Source organism: Mycetomoellerius zeteki, unplaced genomic scaffold, assembly GCF_001594055.1.
Source record: "Mycetomoellerius zeteki isolate Tzet28-1 unplaced genomic scaffold, Tzet1.0 scaffold232, whole genome shotgun sequence".
Taxonomy (NCBI): domain Eukaryota; kingdom Metazoa; phylum Arthropoda; class Insecta; order Hymenoptera; family Formicidae; genus Mycetomoellerius; species Mycetomoellerius zeteki.
The window spans coordinates 470,525-483,231 of NW_017257208.1; the positions used below are offsets into that span (position 1 = coordinate 470,525).

The window sequence follows — 12,707 nt, forward strand, 5'->3', positions numbered from 1 at the left end:
AAAGGCTATTGTGTATAACCGCAGAGAACTCTAATCGACTTCATTCATTATTTTATTACTAAGAAATTTTGTTTAGAATGAATTATAAACTATTCTACATCAAGACAATGTGAGATCAAAACGGGTTTTGGTGTCTAATAATATTTTTGTGTAAATTTTACAATTTTAATTTCTGTTAAAATAAACTGTAAACGTCTATTACTGAATAATAAGGAAAAAAAATAAAATAGAAGCAGATCTCAAGTATTACCACGTTTCGAGGGAAGTATATAAGAGTTTGCCAATAAACTAAATTAACATTGAAATCCATCACAATAAAACGCGTCTCGTCGATCAAGAAATTGTGTTAAACCCGTGCTACACTACGCCTTAGAGATTAAGGATTGTGAATTAGAGATTAGAATTTGATTTGTCAGATAATTTTTATTTTAATTCCTTTCGTTCTGATTAGCTGAATTTTAATTTTCGATTCGCGATCTCAATCTTCAAAATACGTAGTATTATAATACGGGTTTTAGAGTTCTTGATGTTCCGGATGCTGTTAGACCTAAGCATAGCAGAGCAATAATATTTGTGTAATTTATTACATTAATCTTCATACCTTTTTATTGATTTTCTTCCATCAAAATCGATTTCTAATCTACGATTTATTCAGATTTTTCCTATTGACGCATAACTAATAGAATAAAATAATCATTTATAGATGCCATGTTACGCCCAAAACCTTCAATACGTAGTGTGACACAGGCTTTAGATTCCTTGATATTTCGGATGGTGTTAGATCTAAGCTTAGCAGAGCAATAATATGCATATAATCGTATAATTTATTACATTAATCCTCATACCTTTTCATTGGTTTTCTTCCACCAAAATCGATTTCTAATCTATGATTTACTCAGAGCTTTTCCATTTACGTGCATCTAATAGAATGAAATAATCGTTTAGATGTCGTGTTACGTAAAAAACAGTCTAAATTGTATAAACGATGGTTCCTCTTAAAATACGGGGAGTCGAAGCTACATGTTCTCAACGGTGTGCTGTCTGTGTCGGTGACGTCGGTGTTGCGGATCACGAAGTTGACGCGGCAGGGCGGTAGCGGCGCGGCGCACAGTTGGCAACGCTGCGTCGCGTCACGGCGCATCGCTGTCCGCGCATCACGACTGCGAGGCAGTGGCGGCTCCGCCAATCACGCGCGCTCTGCGTTCTCGTTTCCTCCCCCTCCACTCTTCTTCCCGCTGCCCCCGTAGAAGCTTGAAAATCTGTAACGGACACCGCAACCGTCGCATACTCGTCTCCGGGCTCACGCAACGCGTTGGTCTTCGTACTCGAGTCAGTTCGATAGTAGAAAAAAAAAAGTCGCCGTCAGTCGCCGCCGCATCAAGGTACTCGAAGCTCGCTTTCTCGAGAGATCACAGTCGGCGAATTCCACGAGAGCAAACATGAGGGAAATCGTCCACATCCAGGCCGGCCAGTGCGGTAACCAAATTGGAGCAAAGGTAGGCACTTTGGGAATCTAAGAATCGACCGCCCCTCTCGAACGAGAACCTTCGCTTGTCCTTTGTTCGCGAATTCCTAGCCTTCTAATGTCTCTTTCTCGTCTTCGAATACTTCTCTCTAGTCTTCTATCCCCTCCTACCAGTCTCTATTAGCTTTAATCTCGGTTTACTTTTTCGGTTTCTCTTTCTAATTTTTCTAGCCGGAAAAGGTACGAAGTGAGTTAAACGGGGATTAAAGCTAATCGTCTAAATTAGATAGAAATAGATACGAGGTATCTATGACCGCCAGACGGTCGACGTTCTATCGTTCTTCACGGTGCTCGCCTGGAATTTTGCAAGATCCATTATTAACGAGTCACGAGGCGATATATACGTATAATATAGGGCGTTCTCGATCGAGATCAGCGGTCGCCGTGGCCGCGCCATTTTTCTCACCGCTCGATATCGCGGCTGTGGAGAGCACCGTCGATGGGAACGAGGACGCGCCTCGGCGTTTTCCCTGTCGCTCGCTGGCCACGCTGATGTGGCGAGGAAACGGCAGCCTCGCCCGCGCGGCGGTCGAAGACCCGTCATGGCGACAGGAGCTCGCCGGCCGGCCGGCGAGCCTAACGGTTTTTCCCCTCCCCTTCCCCTCCGATCGTTTTCTCTCTTTCCGTACAACTGCGTTCCGTGCGAACGCGTCTCGTCGGCCATCTTCTCTCGGCCGTTTCGTGGCTCCCTGTGGATATTCCACGTATATACGTCGCGACGAAGGCAGAGAAATTCGCCAGGGAATTCGCGGATAAACGGAGCTATCCGAGCTAGAGTCGTCGGCAATCGTCGCCGAATTTATCTTCCACTCGGCCAGGACCGACGGACCGAAGCTGGGTGTGGCGAATCTCTTCCCGTTGATGAGAGAGAGAAAGAGAGAGAGAGAGAGAGATCGCCGTTCACGCGACGGCATCGACCGGCTGCGCGCGCATCTCTTTTTTCCTCGCTCCTTTTCATCCCGCCTGACATTCTCCGCTTTTCCGTCTCGTAATAGTACTCTGGTTGTCGGTCTGCAAATTCCACTTTGCGATGTGGAAAATATGCGAGACATTTGGTTTTTGTGATAAGAAATGAATCGTGATCTAGGTAGACGTTCACGGATCGTTGCAGCTTCGGTTTTAACGTGAATAAAACTGGCTGTCGTAGCTTTCATTCTTGTACGTCCATCTTTCCTCGTCCCCCCCTCTCTTCGTCTCGTTCAGTCTGGCGTATGCTAAAGGTGAACTCACACTGAATTTATGAATACCGATGGGATATGAGATCAGGGAGTTTGATTATGTATCTTGAAGCGAGATGAAAATTACAAAAGTGAGCGAATTTATATTAGAATATTTATAATTTTATTAATCAGTAAATTTATTCACTTTTGTGATTTTCATCTCGTTTCAGAGATACACAATCGATCTTCTGGGTACGTATTGTAGCATTATTCCGAATTGTTCAATTCAAAATTATTTTAAATTATTCAATTATACTTTACATTCTATTGTTTTTTTTTTGTTTAGGAAAAACGAAATAATTTCGATCGGAATCCGTTTCGAATAATTCCATAATATGTGCTCTGTTCTTTTTCGAAAAAAGTACTGAATTGAAGATCGATTGTGTACCTTAAAACGAGAGGAAAATGACAAAAGTCAGCAAGATGTTGATCAATGAATGGAATTATAAATATTCTAGTAAATTCGCTTGCTTTTATAATTTTCACCTCGTTTCAAGATAAACAATTGTCCCCTTCAAGCCTACTTGTGCAATAAGTTGAAATGAAATAAATTTACTTATTTTATTTCAATTCTTATTGATTAATGTATACCGATTCAGAATTTTCTTTGAAAAAGAACAGACTGGCTGCTTTTTTTTTTTAAGAACTGTATTCAGTTTCCTACCACTCAGATATTATTTTATCAATGTTCAATATTAACAAGAATTAAGTAATATCTATTCTGTAACTCTTAACAATTCGTTATTATTACGTTATCATTGCACTTTTTTTATCATATATAATATAACGATATCGATACTCATTAAGGTCTGGTTTTTCATTTGCTGATGCTGATGCTTGTGGTTAGGTTTAACTTGATAATATAAAAAACTTGTATTTTTCTTTATATGGTTATTTTGTCATTTAATTACTAAACTGTAGTTTTGCAACGAATAATTTTTAAAGTTACTATTACAAAACTATTAGTTTATTGATTGATTGTAACTGAAAAAACATTATTTTGACATCATCATCATTAAGCTAAATAAGATTAAATCTAAATCACAAATTAACTAGATAATGGAAATCCGGACCTAATGCTCGTTTCTATCAATGTAGATTAACTTTGATCTTGATTTAACTTACTTTTTCTAAGGCCCGTTTCGACCAATGTAGATTAACTTTAATCTCGGTTCAATTTATTTTTAAAACTAAAAAAAGATGAAGAGTTAATTAAATCGGAATAAAAATTAAACTGCATTGATAGAAACGGGCATAGTTCTAAGAATTAGAAAAGGATAGAACTAATTAAACCGAGATCAAAATTAATCGACATTGGTAGAAATTGACATAACATTGAGCACTCAGGTGAAAATCTAAATACAGTCTAGGAGACAGTCGACGCAAATATCGTTCTATCTTCGTTATTCACTGAATGCCAAGAAGGATAGAACGATATTAGTGCGTCGATTATGTTTTCTAAAAGTGCTAAAAGGTAGGCAAGCCGTAGCTAATCTTCACTTCACACGATTGTCGTAGAAAATGTTACTACAGTCGATCTTCACGAAGCCTTCAGCTTTCAGGTTTTTCATCTGGTCGTGGTCACCGGGATTCGTGAGAATTGTGACGATTTGGGCAACGCGGCCAGTTTTTGCGCTCCGGTGTGCACGCTCCTTGAAGCAGATGGAATTCCTGCGCCGCGTCCGTCGGCCGCGCGGCGTCACCATCGCGTTTAACGGCCACACCAGCGTCGGTTGCATGGCGGGTGTATTTTAAAATCTTTATACAACGCGCCGTTAACGGACAGCCGATGGGCGCGTGGCACACTGTGTTATCGACACGCTCGGACGTTCGTTCTGCGAATCAGCGTCTTCGTTTCTGTTCTACCCACCTTCATCGTCTCATTTCTCTCGCTGACTTGTCGATCTCTCTTTCCAGTATTATTTTTTTATAAATTTTGAAAAATGTCACGTTCATAGGAACTCGAGATTCTGATTATTAGTTTGATTGTGCGCTGTCTTTTACGTGAAAAGAACGATTTTGCTGAAGTATTTAAAAATTTGACCAAATACAAATCTGAAAATAACTTTGTTGTACTTAAAAATTGTCAAAATAATTATGTATACAATAATACATACTACACACAAGTAATAATTACTTGTTTCAAATATTTCAAAAGTTCACATATCCATAAATTTATCACATAACTTAATCAAATTTATTATTCAAAATATATTCTGATTCTAGTAAGTTTAATATTTCAATCAAGATTATTAAATTAAAATAAATTCGCTTATAGTGCTTATAAGTCGCTTTTACGATCAATTTTATAATATTCTATAATAAAGAAAATAAATTCTTATCTGAGTACATAATGAGTTTTTCTAAAATTTATGATAAATATATCTTATGATTATCTCTCAAGAAATTATTTGTTATAAAGATAATCGTTACTTAAAAGGAATAAAATAAATTGAGTAATCACTTAGCAATACAATGATATTTTTTGTGTGTAGCAATTTCAAACATACTAGACAATACTGCAAAAACTTTGACATTCTAGCAATCATATAATTTGAGCGTCCTATATTTTGATGTTCCAACAAAATTATTTTCAAATTCGTATCTAACTAAATTTTTACATACTCCAACAAAATCGTTCTTTCCATGTATAGCCCCATTTTTATTTTAATTATTTGAATTTCAGAAGTTTCATTTTTTTCTGATTACTTTGACATAATTTTTTTCCTTTTTACTTGAATAAAAATTAAAAACAACAAATCTTTATATATAAATTTTTGACGTAAAGATTATGTAAGAAGACAAATATTTATAATGTAGATCGATCTTTGATACTAATATTAAGTAATCTTATCTGAATAATCGACGATAAAGACTGCATAAGAGCAGGTAAAGATCGAGGAGAAGCTGATCAATGTTCGTCGTTACGCTTCCATAATTTTTAAGGCTGCTGCACCAAGTCAATGTCCGTTTCTTGAGCTGTCTATCTCAATCGATCCGACGTCACGGTAGTGTAACATCAAAGGCTATTTTTTACCCTCTTTTTTTTATAACAGACTCCTAATAATGAGAACGTATCGATTGGATGGAAAATGTTTTCTTGAATAACTGTTATCGCGATTAACTCTGATGCACTTTTTTAATTTTTAACTTATCAAAAACTCGAGATAAAATTTATTGATAACCGAGTTATTACTGAGGGTGTGTAAAGCGATAGAAAAAATAAATACAAGTTTAAAAGTCTTCCAAAATAAGATGTATCTTTTGATTTCAGAAATTTTTCTAGGAGATAAAAGTAAAGAGAGAAGTAAGATGCTTTGAAAAAAATATTAAAGAAAATTAAGGCAAAATTACTGTGAAAATGGTAACGCAGAAGCTACTTTCTATTACGCGGACTTGTTGTATAATCCATTATACGAATGTTGTTCATTCAACGACGCCTTCGAGTCCAAGGACACCGAGTCTCGCGTAGCACAGCAACGCGCTCCCAAATAAAGGAAGCCAGCGATATCCTCTCGCCATTTTCCTTCGCATCACCTCGGCCCGTTTCGAACCGTTTCGCTCGTTGCCGACACAACCGGCCCTCTTCCTCTCTTTCTCTCTCTCTCTGGATATAGCCAGGTGTATCGATCGTGTCGGCTCGCAAGGCTGGGTTTTGTCTACTGTCGCGACTCAATGACGATTTATTTACTATTTCATGATTCAGTCTTTTCACATTTTAGCGTGTATTGAAATAAATTTTACGATGAAATATAAATGAAGTCTCTTAATAATATCTCTAATCGTCAACTGATATCTTCTATGAAAGACAGTCAACCTATCAATATCGTATTCTATATTAGTAATATAGTATTCTGTAAGATGGAATGTAATTCAATATTGCTAGTTTAAAATATATATAGCAACATCTTTTATTATATTTAATATTATAAGAAAGAGCTGATTCGTTATAAAGATTTATTTATGAGCAAGATACGTATTGCAATCAGTATGAGCTAGTTTTATATTCTCATTTAATAATCTTTATATTACCTTAATTACAAGAAAATATATTCCAAATCTACATTTAAACGAGGTGCATACTCAATTCTAATTATTATATTTCTACATGCGATCATAAGCATTGGCGTAAACTAAATGAATTAGGATCCGTGATGGAATCCGTTTTCTCCGTTTATTTCAAAGTTTTTATTATTCAATATAGTGTAATATATTCCTGTAACATATGTACTTCGTGCCGTTACGACCAACTGCTCTCATAAAATCATTTCGTAACGAGAAGTAGGAGTACTAACATTTATTTTTTATTAGCCAGATTATCTTATCGCATTTTAAGGTGTTTGTCGGCATAATATTCGAGCACAAAATAACATTTTCCGACCTTAAACTTGCAGAATAAAAAATAACAGTGGTGTTGTTAGAACAATATAATTAGCCTCTTCTAAAGATCTTGGTCTATATTTAGCATTTTTCCATTTCGATTATTTAGTTGATATATGTGTATACATTTACTGTAGTCTGCTATAGTCAGTGTATACATTTACTAAAGTTAACACTTTGTGATATATATATATATATAAACGTGTATATATTACGGTCGAAGTATTAACTTTAGTAAATGTATATACACTTACTAGTTAATGTATACATTTACGTACAGTAAATGTATACGCTATGCTTAGCGCCAAGACACTACCGTATCTCCAGATATTTACTGAATTAACACTGACATACATAGAACGTTTTTCTTGAAGACCTCAAAATTTAGTTAAATATAGATCTAAAAATAATTTTGTTGGATTATCAAAGTAATTGTGTAGGACGCTCAAGTTGGAACATAAACATTTTTTACAGTATTATTCATCATGCTTGAATTTCTTATATAATTATTTTTGTAGTCCAACAGAATTCATTTTAGACTTTTAGCTAAATTTTTATATATTTTTATAATATTTCAGCAAAATTGTTCAGTGTGTATGTCACATTCCTATACTATCTAAATAGACAACTCTTGTCGAATTAACTCTTCCTCTTCTACGTCTCTTCCATCCATATACCGTAAACGGCAATTCATTAAAATCAGTGGGACCCTCGAGATCGCTCGTGGACCAATTGCATCGCGTATCCGCTCGATGGTGATTACGCAACCCGCAATGCAGCATCGCGCGCGTGTATGCATTTAGAATAACGGTACGATCTTTCACGCTGCTTCCGGTCTAGCAATGATAGCCTACGTCTGTCGCCAGCTGTCGGCGATGCGAAGATTATGAGTTCTAAGCGCGAGAATTGACTCGAGAAAAATGGAACAAATTGAAAACATAAATGGACATATCACTACGGTGCATAACCGGGCGATCATTGCTAATCGCACTGTCGTTCTACAATCATCTCTATATATAGCGGTGACATTGGTGACTCATATCTGACAGTAACGTATACATTGCGACCAGGCTGGACAAGAAGGTGGAGGTGGTAGGGTGGGGACAGATAGGGTTGGGTGATCTTAGCTTTCGAACAACGATGATCATATATGGTCACCGCTTAATGCACCCATCGTCTTCATGTGGGATGTACGTATCGAACGGTAGGCGGACCAGACGTTTTTTGCGATGACTTTCACGTAGGTTGTACATGGACTTCATTTCATCAGAGATTATTCAATGACAGAGCTTCTTGCCAAACGGAAAACGATTCCGTCAAAACAACATTCGATTCGCTGGAAGTTGCAACACTGTAATGATAAAATTATCTGCAGTACTCTTATTTACCTTTGATCTTATCTGCCTATAATTTTGATATATATATTTGATTTATATATAACTTTTTAATGGAGAGTTACTGAGGAAATATAAAATAAAAACACTAAATTAAAACAATTTTATTTTCAAACATAATTATGGCAAGATATTTTTTAAATTATGGTTTTCATTTCATAATTAATAGATAGTTGCAAGAATTCGATCAGCGACAGACGGCGAATGGAATCGTTTTCTATTTTACGAATTTAGAATTGGACACGAACAAATTGGAGACAGCGGATTTCCGCAGTGGAACGTCTTGGTTGTGAAATGTCAGGAGACTAGTAATTTGTCGAGTAACGTATAATTTGGTATCTTGCCACACTCTGACGTAAAGTCGCGCGATATTTCGGATCTACGATAAGACGATTGAGCTATCAGGACGATTAATTACGTTCACCTAACCATTCTACCTACTTGCATGCCTTTGTACTTGAAAATACGCACACATCTCTTGCACGTTGATCTCCAGAAATAGTACACCGTAGGTCTTTGAACCGCGTTCTTGAGATGGAATAGAGATGCGCCATGGACCGCACGCAGACTATTTCATAATTACACTTCCTCTTTTGTTTGCAAATAAGATTACATCAGACACACCCAGCCATATTCTGAATTGCTAATGGAAGAGAAGGAGATCTTTCAAATTATCTTTTTTGTATACAGGTTGATCAGAAATTAAATTTGGTTCATTAATATTAATTATGTGTACTTGCACTAAACTATTGTACCTCTCGGCAAATTTTTTCGCGATCTGCTATTCATGCTATCGCTCGTAATATAACGGGTGCATAAGTATTCAATTTGAAAATTACGCTATTTTCGCTAAATTGCAAGTTTAGAGCGATTGACATTTTAGCTTGAAGCACCGATTATGATTACCACAGTGAAACGAGCGCTTCCGGGAGATTACGTGGCGACGGTCCATCGCTGAAGCATCGTACTCGTTACATCGCGATGCGCTTCGATGGGCCGATCGACTGGTTCGAGACAGGAGCGTAACCACGCTTACGATAATTAGTCTCGATTATCGCTCGGGCGATTCGGTTGCACCATTGAGAAGTAGGCTTGCTCTCTGCAAAAATGCGAAAGGGAAAAAAAGAGAAACGTAATTCGATTCACAGAGGCCTTGGGATATTACGATTAATTACACGCGAGCTATTCGCCACGCGCGAGGTCGTTGAACGTCAGCTCCGTTCGCGCTCGACAGAATGGAAGGCTGGAAAACGGATACAAGAATAATTGCGGGGAGAAAGCCGGTGCGCGTAGGAAACTTCTTTCCTACGCGCGGATGATGCGTGATTCAAAAGACGCATCTAATTTTTGTAGCAGCATTGATTCGTTCCGGTATGGACAACACTTGCTAGAAATACGCAACACATTCCTACTTTTTTCTTACGATAATCTGCTTTTTAGTAACTTAATATATTAAGATATAAAGCTTCTCTTTCTAATGAAAATATTCTTACGGGGTGATGTATGTATGTTACAGTTTTGGGAAATCATAAGTGACGAGCATGGCATTGACCCGACTGGCACCTACCACGGTGACTCTGATCTCCAGCTGGAAAGAATTAACGTCTACTACAATGAGGCGTCCGGCGGTAAATACGTACCGCGTGCCATCCTCGTCGATCTGGAACCCGGAACTATGGATTCCGTACGTTCGGGACCGTTTGGCCAGATCTTCAGACCGGACAACTTTGTATTCGGTCAGAGCGGTGCTGGCAATAACTGGGCCAAGGGCCATTACACCGAAGGCGCCGAGCTGGTGGATTCTGTCCTCGATGTTGTAAGAAAAGAGGCCGAGAGCTGCGACTGCTTGCAGGGATTCCAGCTTACGCACTCTTTGGGCGGTGGTACCGGCTCCGGTATGGGTACCCTGCTCATTTCCAAAATTCGTGAGGAATATCCGGACAGAATCATGAACACGTATTCCGTTGTGCCGTCGCCCAAGGTATCCGACACAGTCGTTGAGCCGTACAACGCCACCCTCTCTGTACATCAACTTGTCGAGAATACCGATGAGACCTACTGTATCGACAACGAGGCCCTTTACGATATTTGCTTCCGCACCCTGAAACTATCGACGCCAACGTATGGTGACCTAAATCATCTCGTCTCCCTCACGATGTCCGGTGTTACGACCTGTCTGAGGTTCCCCGGTCAATTAAACGCCGATCTTAGGAAACTTGCCGTAAACATGGTGCCCTTCCCCCGTCTTCACTTCTTCATGCCCGGATTCGCACCTCTCACATCTCGCGGTAGTCAACAATACAGAGCGCTCTCTGTACCGGAGCTCACCCAACAAATGTTTGATGCCAAGAATATGATGGCAGCGTGCGATCCCAGGCACGGCAGGTACCTCACAGTCGCTGCCATCTTCCGTGGTAGAATGTCGATGAAGGAGGTCGACGAGCAGATGCTCAACATTCAAAACAAGAACAGCTCGTACTTCGTCGAATGGATACCGAACAACGTAAAGACCGCCGTGTGCGATATTCCGCCACGCGGTCTCAAGATGTCCGCCACATTCATTGGCAATTCCACCGCTATCCAGGAACTGTTCAAGCGCATCTCCGAACAGTTCACTGCTATGTTCAGGAGGAAGGCTTTCCTTCACTGGTATACTGGCGAGGGTATGGACGAGATGGAGTTCACTGAAGCAGAATCTAACATGAACGACTTGGTGTCCGAGTACCAGCAGTACCAGGAAGCTACCGCAGACGAAGACGCAGAATTCGACGAGGAACAAGAAGCCGAAGTCGACGAAAATTAAAATAAATATTCCGCGGCGGAAGCGACATTCTATCGCCCTCTCTACCTATTCTCTCTCTCTCTCTATCTCTTTCTCGACCGAGCGATAACGCAATACACCCTTCACCCATGCTTCTTAACTCGTTATCTCTCCTTTTGTATCTTTTTTACGGACTTTTGTTTCGATCTTTTGCGGAGCGCGCGCGCGCGCTTTTTGTTGCTCCCCGTCGATATCGCACTTAGTGTGATAATTCGAAGAATGATTCCTTATTTTTGAATGTATCATTCTACAAGATTCATTATTTTCTCGATTACTAATTTTCGCGCGCCCCTACCATCATCCACTGTACAACCGCTCTAAGCGGACGCTACATATTTGAATAAATTATTATCATATGAATCTGTCGTCACTCGCACTACTCCCTGATTATTAAGACCCTAGTACTATTGAGTTTTGTATTTTCGGAGACTTCGTATATATTTATATTCGTCTGTTGTCACACACGCAGTTTTATACCATGATTAAATAGATGTGAATAAAAATCCATGAAATATACATTCAGAGTATTGATTAGACATTCAGTTGATCTGATACATAAAAGTTAAAATTAAATAATTTACGAAATAATATATTGTGCGAAAAAATTTTGAATTTTGAATAAATGTACAAGTGTCGTTATTATAAGAAAGATTTTACTTGAAATTTAGGTTGACAGAAATGAGATATGTAATATTTGAGTTTGACTCAACATTTATTAAATTGTTTTTTCATAAAATTGTGTATTTTCTATCATTAAAAGTGGCACAGAATTGGCATTTGATTTAAAACTTGTACATCAAGTAATAATAAAGCGTTACATACATAGTAAGTAAAATATTGAAAAACTCATTCCATTTACTTCTCTTGTAAGCTTCAAAATCATAATTTCAAAGTCTCTTATTCTTTTATGCATTATTCAAATATCGGGAAACTACTTTTTGCTTAAATATATACTTGGAATTGTTTATATTGTATGAAGAAGTAACCTACGTAGTAACAGGAAATTAATTTACATTTTATTTTTCATACAAGTTTGTAGTTTCCCACAGCTATTTGTGTTCTTTTATCCTAAAGAAGGATTTTTATTCTGCAAAGGTGGAAAAAGGAAAAGAAAAATAAGAAATGCGTGTTTCGTCGATACTACAGACTACAAACGACGCCAGTACCCTCTTCAGTTTTTTTTGTGTACCATGGCCCTTACTGATTTATCTTTGCATCCTAGAGACATCTATATTTTTATCAATTAAGCAACATAATTTTACAATTTTTAGACTTGTAATTTAAACTGCATAATTACTTCATTATCAGTAAATGGAAAGTACGACCGCGTTTTATCGACGGAAGTTACAAATTATCAGATGCTCGTA

At 38.1% G+C, this 12,707-nt stretch overlaps 1 protein-coding gene across 1 annotated transcript; it reads left to right on the forward strand.

Annotated features, from left to right (window-relative positions):
- Positions 1-1,251: 1,251 nt before the first annotated feature.
- LOC108723401 (tubulin beta-1 chain) lies at positions 1,252-11,328 on the forward strand. The gene is made up of 2 exons (XM_018449148.1): positions 1,252-1,496; positions 10,036-11,328. The coding sequence occupies exons 1-2, from the start codon at positions 1,440-1,442 to the stop codon at positions 11,320-11,322; spliced, it is 1,344 nt and encodes a 447-aa protein (XP_018304650.1). The 5' UTR covers positions 1,252-1,439; the 3' UTR covers positions 11,323-11,328.
- The last annotated feature ends 1,379 nt before the right edge of the window (positions 11,329-12,707 follow it).